Source organism: Dicentrarchus labrax, unplaced genomic scaffold, assembly GCF_905237075.1.
Source record: "Dicentrarchus labrax unplaced genomic scaffold, dlabrax2021, whole genome shotgun sequence".
In the NCBI taxonomy this organism is placed as follows: Eukaryota; Metazoa; Chordata; class Actinopteri; family Moronidae; genus Dicentrarchus; species Dicentrarchus labrax.
In genome coordinates, this window is record NW_026136710.1 from 20,063,525 (window position 1) to 20,083,113 (window position 19,589).

The 19,589-nt window shown below is 37.7% G+C and overlaps 1 protein-coding gene across 3 annotated transcripts; it reads right to left on the reverse strand.

Moving 5' to 3' along the window:
• Positions 1–172: 172 nt before the first annotated feature.
• On the reverse strand, positions 173–18,984 carry pip5k1ba (phosphatidylinositol-4-phosphate 5-kinase, type I, beta a). Of its 3 annotated transcripts, none has more exons than XM_051412950.1 (15): positions 18,821–18,984; positions 14,402–14,633; positions 12,694–12,824; positions 11,910–12,027; positions 11,644–11,796; positions 8,900–9,196; positions 6,371–6,555; positions 5,932–6,012; positions 5,453–5,501; positions 5,252–5,336; positions 5,029–5,169; positions 4,849–4,939; positions 4,391–4,487; positions 3,081–3,150; positions 173–1,147 (listed from the first exon to the last, which is right to left on the reverse strand). In XM_051412950.1, exons 2-14 carry the CDS (start codon positions 14,471–14,473, stop codon positions 3,112–3,114), a joined length of 1,539 nt encoding a protein of 512 aa, XP_051268910.1. In that variant the 5' UTR covers positions 14,474–14,633; positions 18,821–18,984; the 3' UTR covers positions 173–1,147; positions 3,081–3,111. The 3 variants fall into 3 exon arrangements, with proteins under 3 accessions (XP_051268910.1, XP_051268911.1, XP_051268912.1); XM_051412951.1 differs by lacking the exon at positions 18,821–18,984 and adding an exon at positions 14,826–14,945; XM_051412952.1 differs by lacking the exon at positions 3,081–3,150.
• Positions 18,985–19,589: the final 605 nt, after the last annotated feature.

Here is a 19,589-nt window from a genome sequence, read left to right on the forward strand (position 1 = left end):
AATTTCTCAGTTCACTTTTCCCCTACTGTATTTGTGCTGGAAGATCCCTTTCCACTATATATGTAACTGATGTAGTTAATGTTTTTTAAAAAAAATAAATACTGGTAATGACTTTTTAAATCAAAATGTTGGGTATACACTTAGACAAAATTATGATTCTCAAAAAAGCACATTACATTAAATATTAATTTATTTCACAGACAAGTCCAAAGTATTGCAATATTACAGTTGTAGGCCTATAAATCTCATAAAAGCACAGGTTTTTTAAACTTTTGAAGGCACATGAACAAAAAGAAGACATTTGACATAATGTACAATGTATGGTCATTATTTGCCTCCAGGATTCAAAACAGTTTTAATAGAGATGAAATGTACATTCTCTAGGGAAATGACACAGGGAGGCATGAAAGGTTGAGAACCAAAAACAGGTTTGAAGGTACGTGATTACAGCAGTAAACATTATAACATGAAAACCATCTTATAACAAGAAACAAGCAAATACTTTTTATCATGAAGGCAGCGGATTCTGTATGTTTGAAAGAAAATACACAAAGGATATAGAATAATTAATTATTGTAAAATCATCTATACATAATGTTTGTAAGGTAGCATAACACTCTCTATCACTCATGCGTATTTGAATGTGTCGACAGATGAATTGGCATTTTTCATTCAACATGGCTCTATGTAATTATATTATCTGAAAGCAACAGCAGACAATTATTTTCCCTGCAGCTGATTCAGTTACAATTTAGACATTTGAAACATTTGAAACAGAAAATCAGACATCCAAGACTGAAACTTTTTGAGCACTGTTGTTGAACTAGCAGCAAAGTGTACAATAACAGGAGAAGAAACTGCTTCGTAGTGTTTTATATTAACACAGTGGTTCAGTGATCTCACCCCACACAGACTGTATCCCTGTCTGCTGATAATGGGACTAACAGAACCAGTGGTTTGGCACATATATTTAGTTTTACTCCGAAGCGAAAGGCACAGAGGCACAGAGTGATGCTCACAGTGGAGAAACTGTTACTGCTTGTAGTTTTTGTCACATTCACACAGTTGTGAGGTCCTCCTGATGGCTGTGAGGTCAAAGGTCAGACGTACAGGTGGCGGGAGAGGAGTCTTCACTCATTTCTCTTCACTAGAGAACAAAAAAGATGTTTGTCATGTTTGTCATTTAGGTAACAAAGGATAAAAGTTGGTGTTAAAAGTTGAACATTTACAATCTGGACACGGATGGATTACTGAATGGGCCTATGGGACACAGAGACTGTGTGTCTCTGACCCTTTAATATTAAGTTACCTGCTTATAACAGGTGTTTTTTCCTACTTAATACTACAGTCAGCAATTAATTAGCTTACATTTAGATTAGTAAAGCAGCTGTTTTACAGCAGAAAGCTGAGGTTTAGGGTGAGTCTTAAACCAAAAGCTGGACTTAACATTGATGGTTAATCTGCACAGGGCGGGGGTGGTGGGGCTGGTAGGTATGAGAGAGGTCCTTTTTCACATCTGTGCCAGGGGCCCATTGTTTCATAATAAATCCATGCTGCTGTTATCTTCTTTAATACTCACATTAGTCTTGTGAAAATTCCATACAGCAATGCAATACAGTTCTTACATAATTCTTTGTGTAATTTAAAGGACCATACCACTGTATTTTGCTTGACATTTATTTAAAGCAAAGACATTAGAGTTCTGCTGGGTTCAGGCCTCAGTTTTAGCATTGTGCAGCCTGGACCCTGACCCTTCAACCGTCAAAGTCTTTGTTATCCATGAAGGAAAAACAGGCTTCATACTAACACAATAACAAAAACAATCTCCTTCATCCATTCTGATGAGATGTCTCCCCCTGGTGCGAAACCTTGTACATATCTCACTGTATATACTGAATAGGGCTCAACTAATTTCATTTTTATGTATCCAGTGTATTTCTTTTAGGATAAGGAGGTTTTTTTGTATCATGTGACCTCTTTATTGTAGGTGAAGCTGCTCTGAATATATACCGTGTAACCTGTTTTTCCTTCACATGGATGTTTACCTGATGAAGACCGTGTCAAAATATTACTTTCTTAATCTTTTGGAAGCCTGCTATATTTCCTCAGCGTGTGTGTGACGTTACTGCTGACCAGTTTCCAAAACATCCGGCAGTGTTTTATTAATAGTATTTGTTTGGGGTTTTTTTACCCTTCAGGCAGCAAATGGTTTCCATAGACTGTAAGGTTGTCCATCAAAGGCAGCATCATTGATCGAATTATTTTTGTCGAAGTTGTGATAACACTATGAGAACAGATTGACTTGGGAAAAAAATCCCTATGGTACTACACTACAGTAAACTTAATGCAGTGTCTGCCTGAAAGGAAGGAAACTATTCCAATATTTAAAACACTAAGACAGCTTTGGAAGTTCAGCAGTAATATACAGTGTATAACATGTAATTAATTGGGTCAAACATGCAGAAACATTGTTATGATCCTTTAAATAAATACAAAAAATTAAATAATGCAGAAAAAGAACAACTCTTTCCTCGTACTATAGACTGGACTTCATTCTATTTTGTGGGTTAAAGGTTAAAAACAGCTGGGAACATCTCTCGGACCAGTTAAGGATAAAGGGCTGTCATGTGTTCAAGAACTAGATTTCTCTTCCACCCTGACTATAGTTTTTGAATCCCACTGTTTTTTTTGTCAGAGGCTTTGAGAGTAGATTAACTCCGACGTCTGCAGGCTTCCCACAGAGCCCGAGGAGAACTGCTTAATGTGGGCCGAAGAACAGCTTCACATAAGCCTGAATGAGGATTTGGTGCTTATGTAAGAGAAGTGCTGCAGAAAGGGGGATTCATGGAGGTTTCTCAGGCTGACACAGACGTAAGGACTGAAGGGGGAGAGCAGGGGACTGGACTCTGCTGAGTCATACAGTATAAATGTCACAGGATGCCAGTGGGGCCTCTAGGACCCAAGAGCCACCACCACCAAAGAAGAAAGTTGATGGAGCTGACATCAAACAGTGCCTTTTCCAAAAGAGATTGATTGGAAACAATCAATAGGATAGTCTATGGATGTCATTTGCTGCTTACAGTTTATGGATGCTGGAACACAAACGACTGATCAACTCCAGCTGGGTCGCCTGGGTGAGACTGTGTGACGCTGAAAATGCAGAGACACCCAGTGACCCCTGGATTCATTGTGAATAATGTTCCCAAATACACCAGTACAGAAAAGTATTAGGCCCACTGTTATTTGTGTTTTGTTTTAGAGAAAATGAATTGTTAAGTTATGAGAATACTGCCATAACATTATGAAAATATCGCATGAGTATGTTGTAATATCACAAAATACCACTTATAAATACCCCCTTACCATAGATTCTATGACACTGAAACTTTTGAGCCTGATCATCCCAAATTATTTTATCCTCCATCCTTGACAATATGAATTATATCAGATGTTGTTGAGTAGCCTTATATCTGTTTAAAATTAAAAAAATCTAGGAATTTTCCCCCAAACTGTGGCCCCATACTCTATCGTACACCAGGTGTCACAAACTGCGTACAGCACGCAGCATTTAACCACTGTTGACTGTTAAAGGTAAAATAAGGTAAAATTATGCCCATTGTTCCGAAACCACCAATAGTCCAAAAAGTTACCAATTGGACCGAAAGCCCATTTGTTTAACAGCTCATTATTCTGAAAACAAACACCCACTGCTCCGAAGGCCCATTCCAAAAATACTCAGTCTGGTATCACCAACTTATGTACGTAACTCAACTGACATAACTAACATACCTATTTTAACCCTTACAGGGCACTTTATAGGGACATTTGAAATTTTAACCATGGAGTGTTATTAGCGGATATAAGAAGACATTTTTTCTTTTTTGACTTTTTAAAAAAGTTTCAGTTTTAGGCTGCAAATCAAAGTCAATGATGTCTAGGTGGGCTAGCACAAGATCAATCTGTGGCACAGCAGGCCTCCTCTTCCCATAGAAGGACTGAGCAGACAGCTGCTGCAATATACTATGAAAATATATAATATATTCCATAAAGTAATGAAAATATGATTCACTTTATTGAATTCATGTAAAAATTCATATTTACCTGCACCCCAGCAAATATTGGCCTATTTAGGCAAATTTCTGATTATTTAGATTTTAATGGAAAAGGCTGGAGAGATTCTATATTTTTCCTGAGGCTAAATGCTACAGAGGATAGGGCCTATTGAGAGACAGACTAAAACATTGTTTGTTTTAGTCTATTCATGGGATTTGGGATTTGTTGTCAAGCTAAATATAGAATAGCACAAGCCTTACCCTTTAACCCTGGAATTGAAAATATTTTTAATAAAGATTGTATAAAATAAAATAAAATAAAATAAAACATTTCCTACCAAGTAGACGTCCAGTTCAGAGTCTGACTGGCTCCTGCTGAGAGACGGCAGAGGATCGTCCAGAGCAATTGTTGAACTGGAGGCTCGTCGGGCTTCACTGCAACATAAGAATACAAATAAATACAGTAAACGTGTACTGAGCGTTTGAACAAGAGACTAAATAACTTAAGTTGAATCAAGGTTAAAAATATCACTGAATTTCAAAATAAGATAATAATGAGAAGTTATGCAAAATTAAGAAAAAGAAAAATGAAGCCCACACACTTAATCAGGTTCTCCTAATACATATATTTTTTACATGCATTTTGACCACATGGGCCTTTTTCAAGAAAAAAAATACAATACTATACACACAAATATAATGAAGTGATCAAACAATCTCAACTTTTCTAAATTCCTGGAAAACTGTGTTGTTAACAGACAGAGCTTAGATCTGAGAGCTGCAGACAGTAAAGTACCTGTTCTCAGTGTCCTCTTCATCATTTCTGCTGGACTGGAAGGAAACAGCAGATCTTGGCAGAAGATCTGGTTGCTTGGAGGAACTGTAAACTGTTGCAAAAAGCAGAGGAAATATGAAATGACACAAAAGAAATGTACAGAAAACGTTGGCTGCTACATCATATAAAATGTGAGCCTACAGTTTCCATCCAGGTTGTCCATGCTTTGGGCCTTCTTCTCCTCCTTCTTCTCCTCCTTATGTGGGGACAGAATCTCCTGAGAGGCTGACTTTACTGTATAGAGGGAATTCCTCTTCCTCTTCGAAGATGCTCCTCTTAAAGCTGAGAGACACAAAGAGAGAGACTATTAAATATAGAATATGCTGAATGCAGAATACAGGGTTATGTATGTGTAATGACTTACGATGAATCTTTTTAAATACAGTCGAGCCCATGAATTTCAGAAATCTGTCCGCATAAAAACTGGGCCTGTGAACCGACACTGTGTCCTGAAAAGAAAAGAAAGCTGTCAGATACACACACACACACACACACACACACACACACACACACACACACACATAGATAGTTGGACAGGCAAGGAAGAGGATGTGAAGTTACATACCCCATCATGTACAAGAGCTTTCCAGGAGTGCTCCACCTTCTTGATGAACCTGAAAATAAGCATTGAAAATACATGTATCACCTGTTTATTATAATAATCATACACATACCGTATACTGCATGTCTATGGCGCCTGGTGGCAAACTCTACTGATATCAGTATATTCATATATAAAGTATATGTTAAATATGTTAAATCAGTAGAGAAACATAAACAAGTGTGTACAAAAGTACAAATGAAAAGCTTTTTTCAAATTAATTTTCAAGATTTTACAATGTTATTTCTAATTAATCCTTTAAGACAGAATAAGAAAACTAAACTAATTTACTAATTAATTAATTTCACTTTCAATTTCTCAATGTTAAATTTTAAAGTTAATTTTAAAGTCTAAATGAGCCCTCTGGTGAAATGTGTCTGTATACAATAGAGAGGAACTACAGTCTGAAAAGTGTGTATGTCTGTGTGTGATACTGCGCTCACCTGTAGGACTGAAGGATGTCGATGATTCCTAGGAAGATGAGAAGGTTCTCATCTTTATGTTTGGCTGGAATTCCACCAAATCTGGAAAAAAAGATGCATTCATGAATTTTTCAGTTTTTATAATGGACATTTTAATTCCCTTTTAGATGTTCTTAATAATTAGTAAATTATAGCTGTAGCACACTACACAGTGAATAAATTGGAAGTGTGTTAAGCGAATCATAACCAAAAGATAACTGTCAGACTGTAATGGTTTTTTCACACTGCATAAAAACATCTCTGGCAGTGACCTACTCACAGCTACAAAAATAACTCTAATATAAAACCAAGGTGTGAAATGTGATGTTATGTTCTCTATTTCTGAATATTACATGACATACAAAGCCCCCCCCCAAAAAAAGGGAATAGTGTACAAAGAAACTGCAAAAGGTTTTCTCACGTGTCGTCATCAACCACTGGTTCGGGGTCCTTAACATTCCCCTGGATGGACTCGAGGGCGGTGGAGTAGAGGACTTTCTGTCCTTTCCTGCTGTCACATCGGCTTCCTCTGCCCAGCGGCTTCCGGTCCAAAACGTGAATCCCCAGTAGGAGACTGTAGTCCATGATCTTAAAGCTCTCCAGGACCTGATGGAGGAAAGAAACTCAGAAAGTAAGCTACTCCATTTTAAGGGAAATTAAACTAAAAGATAAAAAAAACTAGGAAAGTTAAAGTAGCACACATTATTACAACAACTGCTTCATTTAGTGGCTGAAGTTGTAATAAAAAGTCACACCTTTTCCATTTACAACAGCCAACAGTAACTTCCCAGTGTTAAAGTTGAAGAGTAGGGTCCGTTTGCACATTAACTGTGTGCCAATACAGCGCTACTAAAGATTTCAAAGTTATTTTTTGATATTTTTAGATCTTCAAGCTGTCTCATCACAGTAGCATCATACTAAACAACAAATTTGCATGCATAATGACATTTTCTTTAGTGAGAAAATACTAAATCGGTAGGTTTAGTATGTTGTATGGAATAGGGACTGACACTTTCTTCCTTCCTTCCTTCCATCAAGCATGACCTCTGATCTCCATCAGAGTATTATGTCACTTTCTTTTACTATGAGATATTATCCATTTAATAATAAGTATTTGACTAATGTAACGAAACAAGACTGTAAATGGTAAAATAACATTTTAACCACCCAAAGTAAACTTTTCTTAAACAAGCTTGTTGACCTCTCTTCAACATCCACGCAGGTACCAACGGGACTAAACCCGGATCTGCACAACCAAAAGTACAGTACGTCTCAATCCCTCTGACCAACACTGATGTCATGAGGTAGCTCTGGTAAACAAAGGGCCCAATAAGAGAGGGCCAGATGGGCCAGTTTGTGCTCCAGAGTCCAGCTGCTCAGCCTGATCATGAGTCAGGTGCTCTGCTCTGCTGGGCGTTAATCCTCCATCAAGTGGCCACTGTTGTTTCACACTAATGAAATAACAGGCAGGCGCTAATGAGGTCATCATAACAGCCTGAGATTGAGCAAAGGGAGCGTGGCTTACTGAAGTGGGCTGTCCCGGTTATATAATGTTATCGAAGGGGCCGAGCCGGTGCGGTGGTCACTGGCTGAATTCAGTTCAGGCTGTGTTGCGGAAAGATTTAAACCCTCTGTGAGCGTTCTTTGGGCTGAAATGATAAGTCGATAAACAATGCTATTTATCAAGCAAAACTGCTAGACATGGTCTGGTTTCAGTTTCTCAAGTGTGAGAATTTGCTACATTTCTCTCTTTTATATGACTGTAAATTAAATAACTTTGGGTTTTGGAATGTTGGTTAGACTAAACAAGACACTTGAAAATGTCACTTTGGGCTCTGGGAGTTTTTGATTTGCATTTCTCACAATTCTTTGTAATTGCATAGAGAATTTTTTTTTATATAAATTAATTGGTAATGAAAAAAATAGCCCATTGCAGACTTTGTCTCATTCCTAATAACATAAAGATATAAGTTTAAACATTATAAAAGCATACCAAACACCTTGATGTTTGACTGTCCCTAAACTGCTACCTGCAGATTTCTCCTGTTGGCCTAAGGTTGTTGCTGTCAGTTGGCCATTCAGTATGATCAACGTTGTAATCCAAAGCCAGATATCTCAACCCCTATTGTCAGTTAATTTGATGCATTCATGGTCCCCAGGGATGAACCCTAAAGGTTTTTAGGTGCCTCTGTGGGGTTCAAATTCACTTTGACCAACACTTTGGCCCATGAAAACGGATCTCAAAAGCTCAGGGCTGTTGTTGGAAGAACCGCAATCTATTTATCGCCCTGTCATGGAGACTAATACCACCTCCTAATCCATTGGCAGCCAAGTGTCCCCAACTGATTGGACAGCATATCATTGCCACAAATTCTTTCCACTGGGATTGTAGTGGGATCTCACAAAGAGCTCATAAAGATTAAAGTTTCCTTTTGGACTCTTTGTGACAATCTTGTTCTTAGACACTGTTGTTGTTGTAAACTAGAAGTCAACCAATTGTAAAGCTTGATTTCATATTAATGGTCCCCAGAGGATAAACTACTTCCATAGTTCTATGACTTTTCGTTTACCGCCACCTTCAGGTCACAACTCTTACACATGATATCTTATAATCAAACAGGCAACCTCTAGCACCACTCCTCAGGTCTCAATTTATATTTTAATTTACTAGTAAAGTTCTAAGAAAGCACCAGACATCATCTGTTAGGCTATATTGTTTGTTCTGTCCAACAGTATAATGAATATTTTAGCCTTTAGATTTTTAGCCTTGTTAAAAACGTTTTAGAAACATTAAATGTAATTTTGCTTGTAAAATGAATTAGGATCACAATAAATAAGTGAACATGTAAGAATGTCTCGAGGAGTGAAAAATGTCTGTAACTCTGCCTTGAATGCACTAACTCAATATTTTGAACAGAAAAGGCATTCCAAGATCTTTGTGTGAACACACCCGACAGTCCCTCTGCAGGGTCTTCATCAGGGCATTGTAGGTGTCTGAGTCGAAGTGCAGGCCCTCGTGCATCTCCTGGAAGTCCAGGTCTTTGAACGTGGGCGATTGCTTGGCGCTCTCTTTGCGCGAGGCGCGGCGTTTGTACGAGGAACCCTTCAGGTCGTACTTGTAGTGCATCTTCATTGCGCACGGCAGCACATTGTTCATCACCACCACGCGGACTGTGATGCCGCTGCACTGGATGCAGTAAAGGCCGTAGAACTTTGGCAGCAATGTCCTCGGATTCTGGTTCAGATTCTATAGTAACAAAGACAAAGCAAATTTTATTATATATATGTTAGTCATACAAACTTAATTGATTTATGAATATGGTTTTAAGCTACATGTAGGTCCCTCAAAAAGATGAAAAAAGTTACAGGAATTTAAATAAATAACCCCGAAAGGACATGTCTCAACTGAAAAGCTGGTTATTTGTAGTTCAAAGAACATATGAACACACAGGAAGAACTGTGAGCTGTTTCACCACAAAACCTTCCCAAAACTAAGATGGTGGTGGTGGTGGTAAGAGGAGAAATTTAAATACCAATCAGCTGCGTGTAAATACAAACTTTAGGGTAGTCAAGTTATTGCAATGAATGTAAATTATCTGATATGGCCACATTCAGATGTTTCTCAGTAACCACCATGGGCCTGATTTATAAAACATACACTTAGGGAATGCTGAAAAAAAAAAAAAACTTTTCTCACCAAATAGTTAAGAAGACTTACTTGAAGAATTTTTATCAAGAGACTCACTCCTACAGTAAAGTGTGGGAGGAACCTTTGAGTGATCTCATGATTAATCACATGTATACTTTAAGCAAAAATAGCCAATCAGACACAGCCTACATCTGGCCCACTGATCATTCTTTCTAAAAAAGATACCTCCAATAGCACTTAACATGCGGAAGAGAAGTCCCACATAGACAGGGATGACATGAAAAAACCCCTCCTGCTACTGGTAGGGGAGGTATACATCAGAGAAAACACACAGTATGATAAGGGGAATTTAATACCACAGTGACCACTGTCTGCTTTGCAAGAGACTGCAAACAAAATGAATGCCAGGTGCAAGAACAAATCTTGTCGTTTCCACCACTGAGGAATGCAAAAAAGGGGTGTAACATCCTATCAGAAATTTGCCCTGAGATAAGAGCTTACAAGAAAGATGCAGCTGCAACTCGTAAACTAAATCTATGTGTTCTCCAGAAAGGTTGCTCAGTGGTGTACTGAATAAACCTCAGTGCCCCTTAAGCAAAGGTCACCAAGTGTATCATCCACTGACATTTCTATGGCTACTGGAGCTACTGGAGACTACTTATCATGATTCTGAATGCAGTCTTTGTTCGCACATTCAAGTTTTTTAAATTTTGTTGTAAGTAAACTACAATAATGGTTATACATGGGATTCAGTCTTATTCACAGGTCGTCAAATATCAACATTATGGGCCCGGATAGTAGAGCCTGGTAGAGCCACGGCGCACCATGTACCAAAGTTGAATCCTTGCTGTAGCTGCCCAGGGTTCATAACTGACCTGTGGCCACATGTCATCCCATGTTTACATATTACAGCAAAAGAGTAAACTAAAATATATTTCTAAAAAGGCAACATTTGAGGAGAGAAATAGGCAAAGCAGAACAGAATCTTGATTCATATTTGATCAGCATTGCCTAGTTTTACAGTTTTAACTGAGTTTCGTGATCGTGCTGCTTTGGACGGACTACATTTGCATAAAGTTGAAGCTGAGTCCTGCTTATGTAAATTCATAAGGTAAACAGTCAGTCAACTTGCCACCGCGTATCCTTCAATTACTGCAGGGACAGATCAGTTGAAAGATCCGGTGTGTCTGTACCATTTTAATGTCCCCACAGGGGCGTTTTTGGATGCCCTTTCCAGCAATGGACGCTTATAGTCACAAAATAGACAAGGAATGGAAAGCATGGAAATGACTCATCCTGTGGACACTCAATGTGAACCCATCCCACTCAGGTGACATAGTATAAAGATCAAGAAACTCTGCACCTGGAGGGGGTGGGGTGGATGGCTCCAATAAACACAGGACATTTACCCAGGAGCCTGGGGTTCATGTTCCATGTGAAACCAAAAGTAATCACTGAGTTATTTTAAGTTTAAAACATAAACCATGTGCGAAAAAAGGCTTCCTGGCAGGAAGGCTTTGTGGCGGTCTAATGCATCTCACAGTGACGAGGTGCCGTGTGCATCAGTATGAGACGACGAGGGGCATGACAAAGAGTTGTGATTTGTTGACTAGGGATGAGAACGGGTTGGGGATGTTGCCTTTAACACGAATGTTCCTGCTTGTTGAGGGGTGAATGAAATGACTACCTCTGATCATAAAATTACACTGTACACAATTATGGCAGTGGAAAACGACCACTGGGCATGTTTACCAAAAATGTGTTGGTGTTAAAGGCACATATTATTAAGTTAAGTTAAGTTAATTATATGAAGTTAATAAATAGAGTTTATTTTACAATCTGTAAGTAGGAATAAGTAAGATATGGATTTATAACTGTATCTCTCATTTAAAGGTACCCTGTGCCTGTGGTTTGTACTGATGAGCAACACTAAGTGTTTATAAGAAAACTCCTCCACAGTCTACATATGTCTAGACTTGCACTTTTAGCAGTTTGATAAATATGTGTAAATGCAGTGACAGTTTGTGGTTGAGGAAGGCGCTCACCATGTAGTAACCAGGAAGCAGCTTTTGCAGGAACTCGGCCTCTTTATGCTGCACTGTCTTAATGATGAACTCATCATCGCTGGTGAGGTAGAACCAGGAACTGCTGGCGCCGGGGTTGGACAGCTCGATCAGAGGCTCATTACAGATGGAATACTGAAATTCAGAATGATGCAACAGTGTGAGCAAGTGTAGCAATGGAGTCAACTGAAACTTCTGCCACATCATACTGAAAAGGAAAAGATGATGATGTGAATCTCCACACTAACCAGATAGTCGTCTGGTTTGATGCCAAACAGCTCTCTGAAATAGCGAAAGGCCAGCGGCGCATACGTTTTCAGGCGGAAGTCTGGGAAATGATGTGCTGGAGTCAGGTTGCTGCCCTCACTGGGGAACATATTTAAAGTCAGGATAAGAAAATGATCAAATGTACAAACACAAAACAGCAGCTGGCTTACTGGGATACTTGAATTGAACAGGGCCATTGTTAACATTATGAGTTACACCTGAACTTTTTCTACTATGAGTCAAAAATGTCTGCTGTGAGAAAGGACTATTGCAGAAACGTGTGGTTTTCTACTAAATTACAAGTTATTTGGTTGTACATTTCCAAAAGTGACTTCCCCATTTTTGCGAGGTATTTTTGTTATGGGTAACAATACTTTAAGCTCATGCCCAGTCTATGTTGTCTTTTTGACAAATGATGATTGTGTATGAATTTGTGTTAGAATTAGTCAGAAGACAATAACTGCTTCACACCTATCTGACTCAGTTCCATACTACTGTAATCTTGTAGACGTACAGTGTTGATCAAGTGCTTAGATTATTGAACAGGATGTGATGTGTAATGGGGCAGAAAACTACTATCCACAGACATATTGCTGTTTTTTTATCCCCCTACATTTCACTGCAGTACACATAGAGACAGATATTCCAAAATCTTGGGAATATTGCACATATTTTGAACTCATTCGTTTATTAACCTGAAACTGACTTTGAATGTGTGCTTTAACTAAATGTCAACAATAAAAATGTGAAGAAAGGAGAGTGTACCTGGGCAGGAAAACGCTCTCCACCACAGAGAAGTCCTGCATGAGAACATCTCTGTCTGGTTTTGAGCTGAGGTTTCCCACAGCGTAACCGATGCCCAACTGGATGGCTCCTTTCAGGGCTGACGCCGTGGGCTGGCAAACCATAACAGAGAAGAGGAAAACATGTTGTTTAAGAAAGAAATTAACTACTTCATCATTGACAACTGCCTAACCTTTCACCAAAATCTGCTGAAACCTGTCAGATAGTTTTCAGCATGCAGTGTGGCTCAAGGGATGGCAATGTCAGTCAGCAGATCTCATGTGTTCACAGTGCCAATACTGATGTTTAGCAGGTAATATTTATTAAGTTCACCATCTTGGTTGACAGGGTTGGGAGGATTACTTTAAAAATGTAATCCAATACAATTCAGTAACCTAATCCAGCTATCACAATTTTAAAGTAATATAACTTGATTAGTTTCCCTTTCTTTTGTATTACCTCAACACCAAATATGTAAATAAAGACAAGATAAAAGAAGAATCAATAAGAAGTATTGACACAAGTGTATTCTTTAAAACAACAGAACAATATCACAAAAATGGAAAATGGAAAGATTTGTAACATCAGAAGTGTGTCCTCTGTTCAGAGTATTTTTGAAGAAAAACAGATGTATTTTATATTTGTAATCCTGCTAAATAATTTTCACTTTTACTAAATGTAACTGTAATCTGCTTGCGTCTTTTTTTTATGTAACTGTAATGGATAGTGTGATACAGTGACAGACAGTCAAAAGTGGATGGCTATGCATTTATGTTTTTTATTTCACTATTTTATTTCACTATTTTTACTATTATGCAAATCATGCATTACTGGTTTAAATATATAGTATATATATTACCGCTGTAATTAGCAGGAAGGCTGTTGGTTTTGCAGGTATTTGGTCATAAACCAAAGTATTGGACAAGCTGAAATTTCTACCTGAATGTGTGTACCTAATTTCATGTAAATCCATACAATAGTTGTCAAGACTTTTTACTTAAAACCAAAAAATGTCAACCTCATGGTGGAAAAGTCAGAGGAATGCCCTTTAAAACAAACTGTTTTGATGGTCTAATATAAGCTCCTCATAACTACAATAAAGAAGTGTGGAGACATTTTGACTACAGCATGAGGGACCTAATATAACCACAATATATAAAGAAATCAGTCTCTCAAATAAAATAGAAATAAAATGACTTGAAGAATTTTCTTCCAATAAACTGAACTGCAGTGAAATCTCTCTGTAAACAAAAAAAAGCTGATCAACCTAATCATCTTCTCCATCACCATTCTGTTCCCTTCATCACCAAACAGATCTGTTGCGCAACACAGCTGACCAACAAAAAAACACACATTTAGCTACAGTTAAGGTGCTAACTGTAATTATATATATTTATTTTCATTTTGATGGACTTTTTTTTACCTTCTAGATTTTGACTTTAACTTTAACTGCAATGTACAAGGTTTTATTAATAATAATAACACTTTGAATATGCAAAGTCTGTGTTTTTAAGGAGTAGATGAGGCCAATCTAATAAATTGTAGGATTTTGTTTTTATTTGAATAACCTTACACAATCATTTTTTAGTTTTGATATCAGCAGTGGTGTTTTAATAGTGCTGTCTTCCAAATGTTTGAGCCCTTTACTTAATTGAAGAGACTGTGGTTATTAGTAATGACCCCTGCTTACCTTTTTATGGTCCTTTGACACTTTGGAGGTTTTGGTTCCTCTTCCTACACTGTCAGTGCTGGCGGTTGACATCTTTTGGGCAGAGAGAACTTGATCAGAGGGAAGCTCGGATGTCCTTCCTCCAACTGTGAAGCAGGCTGAGTTCCTTTTTCCCCCCAACGATGGCTGACCTGACACAGTGATTCACCTTGAATGGGCTTTACGGAAACTGCATTTTCCAGGTACGCCACTCCTGTAGATGAGGTAGAGAGAAGAGGAGTTACACATTTGCATGTATGTCAACGCAAAGCAAAGTTTCAGCAGGTGAAAAACTGCACAGGTACGTCTGATAACCCAGGTTGCACTAGCATTTCAGGGCAATAACAATCTCATCTTGTTAAGATTTCTAATTTCCCTTTCCATTAACATCTTCCATATGACTTACAGAGCCTTAAAATGTGCAGACCTCTCTGTCCAGGGCACTGCTCAGTTCTGAGGGACCACCAGTGTTTTTGTCAGAGTCTTTAGCTCTAGAATCCGACACAACAACCCTTGATCCTAATTAAGAAGGATTGGAAAACCATTACATACCAAATTCCCCTGTTTTATAACAGTAGGCCTATGCAAAGGAGAATTTCTTGCTTACATAATGTGACCCCAACTCCTGTAAAAGGCCAGACTGATGTCCAAAACAGAGACAGAAACAACAAATACATTTCCTGCTGCAGTGCTTCAATAAGGAGTAGCTGTGGTGATTGCTGCTTTAATATTTTTCAATATTTTTGTATACTAAGCTATTGGAGGCATGGGAGCAACTCCAGAAAGGTTTATATAAACTATTACATAAAGATTCAAAACCTGACATTTCTATTCAATATATATTGGTCTGTAAAGAATTTAACAATTTAGGGAAATAGAAAAAACAATGACAGCAGTACAGAATAAAATACTGCAGCAACAGAAGTATTGTTTTGATACTGAGGCATATAAACCTGAACCTTTTTGCATATCAATGCCAACATGCCAATCTCATACATTTTTATATTTATTATTTATTTTTTTAAACCAACATAATGTGCCCTTTGTTTCTTACACATACAGATTCCTTTCATATCATATTGACTTTCTCTCATTTGAAAGCGTTGGATACCTTTAGCCATAGTAATTGATCTTGTACATGTTGTTTTAAACCATACCACATCTCAAATTTTAAAGGCTTTGATTTGATCAGCAACAGTTTTTGAAAAGTAATGTTGTTGATAATTGGTATGGCTCTCTTTTAAAGTATAAAAATATTTTGTATGTTTTATATGTTTTTTTCCATGCTTCCTCATAGTAAGCAATGTATGGAAGTATAAGTGAACAACACAAAGTATATAATGAAGCTTGATTTAAGTCCTTTTTTATACAGTATTGCAATAGGTTTTGATATTTTTGATTGGACATCATTTATATGTGGTTTTCACGATAATTTATTATTTTTAATAACTCGGATTTCAGACGTTTTCACCTATGATAAGTTTTGTCTTTGTAATGATAGTCTGTTATAATAAACACCAACACTAACTAACATTTTACAAGTTTCAGTTATTTTTCCAGCATCAATAAACAGTTTCAAATGATTCACAGAACAAAGTAAATTTCTATCATCTGTAAATAGAATACATTTTAATTTTTGGGAAACCTATAATATATCATAAATACATAAGCTATTTATTTACAAAATAAACAATAATGGGCCTGACACTGTGCCTTGAGGAATTCCACAAGTAACCTTAAATACGTTTTTATTAACACTATTCATCTGAACATATCGATACCTATTTTACAGGAAGCTACTAAACCTGGAGTGTGTAACCCTTCTAATGCCATATAAATACTGTATTAATTTGCCTACCTGGGTATTATAGAGGGTGGTCTGACTTAAGCGCTAAAGGCTTTTCCCATGAGGTGTTTGTACTTTTCCTGCCATGTTGCTCCAATGATGCAAACATTAGTGTGTGAAACACAAAAAGGTTACATTCCGAACAAAACGTCTATTTGTGTCTTGAGCAAACTTGCAAACTTCAGCACAGATCCTAACAAACAAACCCCTGTTTATTTTAAGTACTGCCTCAGGATGTGGTGTTGCGGTCTGACTCGAGGAGAATGAAACAGTTTCATAAGCGTCATGATGAGAGTCCTTGTTTCTCCAGGATTTGCCTTGCATTTAGGTTGTTTGCCTGTTTTAATTGGAGGATGAAGAGATCAAGAAACCTGCTAAAGATTAGTCATTTTTATAAACAGACTTAGTGGTTAGGGTAGTGAAAGGGGTTAATTACATATGTACAGTATGTGACAGTTCATTTCATGCTTCCTCTGCAGCACTTCACTCTGAATGACGTGAGAGCACAACGTGGGCACAGCACTTTGGACTAAGCATTTGTAAGTGCATTAGTTTGCCTTCTGCATAGTTATAAAGATTAGACGCATGCCTTTCCATTCAAAACAATGACAAAACAAATTCTTAGTGTTCCTAATTGCTATCACTAATATCAAAAATAATAAACCAGATTGCAAAACGATGATAGATAAAAAGCAAAAAGGCTTTTGACTGTGAATGTAAAACAGGTAGTGTTGTGTAGTTTTGTAGCATGTATAACTAATGAGTTAGGGGTTCAATTCCCACCTGGGACATAATAAATGGAGAATTGCAAGTTGTTGTAAGAAATTGTCCAATCACTGACAAGTATTTATATTGCTGTAGCTATATACTGTATATAAAACACAAGTTAAATCTTCATTATGTAAAGGTTTGAAGGCTATTTTTATGTTTAATTTCCATTTCAGTGATATCAATTTGCATTTATTTGTAAACAGAGTCTACAGCTGTACCTGGTGCTTTGAACTAAGTGCCAAAGTTAGCCTGCTAACATGTTCACAGTGACAATGCTAACATGCTGGTGTTAAGAAGGTATAATGTTTAACCATGTTCACAGTCAGATTAGCTTGTTAGAATGCTGACATTTGCTAATAAGCACAAAACAGAAAGGACAGCTGAGGCTGATGGGAATGTCATTGGTTTTTCCAAGTTTGGTCATAAACTAAAGTATTCAGCGAAAATACAAATTTTGACCTGATGATGGCACTATGATGTATCATCCAAAGTTATTACAGTTCATCCTGAGGGGGACATGAATTTGTGTACTAAATTTCATGGCGATCCACCCAATACATCCCAAGATATTCCACTCAAATCCCCAAAAATGGATTGGTGGCACTTAATGTCAGAGGATTACCAAAATCATTAGGATCATCTGGGATCCATGAATATTTGTACAAAGGTGGGTGCAAATTCATGTAGCAGATGTTAAGATATTTCACAGGATAAGTAAAGATTTTGACCTGCTGGTGGTGCTAGAGGAAAGCTCACAGTAGCACAAGTAGTCAGGTTTAGGGTTCATCCCCTGGGCACCATTAATGTCTGTACCAAATTTTGTGGCAATCCATCTAATAGTTAGTGATATTTTACTAAAAGCCAAAAATGTCAATCTCATGGTGGTGCCACAGGATAAGTTAGGGGATCACCAAAGTCAGTAGGATTCCTCCTCGGGGGCCACAAATGTTTATCCAAAATTTTATGGCGATCCATCCACTAGTTGTCGAGATATTTCAGTCTGATCTTAAGTGGTGGAACTACTAACAGGCACCACTTTGCTAACTCTAGAGCCGTGCCATTAGTATGGCTCACACGGTTCATGGTGGCTGGCAGGTGTCATGTGATTTATGTTATTTAATACGGACTGATCTTTAGCAATTAAAACAAATTTCAACGGAATTAACATACCATTAAAAAAGAACTGGTAATATAACAATAGCCTATGAAATTTTACAACAAATACAATACAATTTAACAGCACCACAGCCTCCAAAATGACGACACAGTTCAATCAACAACATGACTTCAACAAAAACTGAACATTACCTTCATGGAGGTAGGATTTGTTACAGGGTAGTTGTATTAGACTACAAAAGTTGTAGCTAGGTGTATAGGCTGTGCAGTGTATATTAAGTAACTTGTCAGGCTTAGGTGAACTCAGGTGAATATTTAAACCTGCGCTCTCTTACACAACATGCACACTGCAGCTGTTTTGCATACATGTAAACGATGACAACCCCATCCAACTTAGTGCCGACATTTTACTTTATGTCTCTGACTGAAGGGAAGTGGAGCTGGTTTCCTTTTGTGATAGCATCATCAGCTCATCTTCCTCCTGAGCGACACAAAAATAGCCTGTACAGGCTGCCTGACACTATTCTATTAGAAGTATTAATTATTCACAACAGTAGATAAACAACTACAGACCTACAGCTGAGTCTAACTCATGCAGAAACAGAAATAAAAGTTAGACTCCATCCTCACTTTGTAATAGAGTTGACAGGAAATGAATGCCTTCTTACCTTAGGCATGGCCGTATGAAGGCGGTGGTGGCTGCAGGTCAGTGAAACAGCGATGATATGTCGTGTGATGTAAACTTAGACTGACTGACTGACTGACTGACTGTGGTGTGATGAGGAGCAAAGTGCTGCAGCGACTAGAGCATCCTCACCACTTCCTCTCTCTCTCTCTCTCTCTCTCTCTCTCTCTCTCTCTCTCTCACTCCCTCTCTCTCGCTCTCTCTCTCTGTCTGTGTCTGTCTTTCTCCACCCACCTGTTGTATTATTCCCCAGCACCTATGAGTCAGACTAAGTTGTTGTTGTTAATGTTGCAGTAGAGGTGATGGGTAAAAAAAGACCAAAGCCTTCATAGCATTTTCAACTCTTTCTTATTGGCTACTTTTTATTGCATATTATACACTTATTACTGAATTGTGATATTTACATTTGACCTTGTTTCTGTTTCTACTTCTTTTTTTTTTTTTTTAATGTGTAATCAGTTTGTGAAACAAAACATGTTTAATTGTTAATATGATGATAATGATGACTGTGTGACTATATAGTAAAGCAATTAAAGCTTTTAACTTTTAACTATTAACTATGAATTTGGTCAAAGAATAGTTCTAATTCCTAACTATTTATTTTATATTGCCTTTATTAGACAGAAGACAATAGACATATGATAGGAAATGAGGTGAAAGAGAGGAGGGAAATGACATGCAACTAACTTCAGCTGGACCAGGGGTGTAACATTAACTCAAGCACTGTAGTTAAAGGTCCAGTGTGTAACATT

What these genes read in the sequence shown, in the direction of transcription:
- pip5k1ba (XM_051412950.1), bottom strand. Translation starts at nt 14,473, where the DNA reads ATGTCAACCGCCAGCACTGACAGTGTAGGAAGAGGAACCAAAACCTCC. An exon ending in TGTATTTAAAAAGATTCATC is followed by an intron (nt 5,170 to 5,251) that starts GTAAGTCATTAC and finishes TGTGTCTCTCAG; the next exon opens with CTTTAAGAGGAGCATCTTCG. An exon ending in GAAGAGGACACTGAGAACAG is followed by an intron (nt 4,488 to 4,848) that starts GTACTTTACTGT and finishes CTTATGTTGCAG; the next exon opens with TGAAGCCCGACGAGCCTCCA.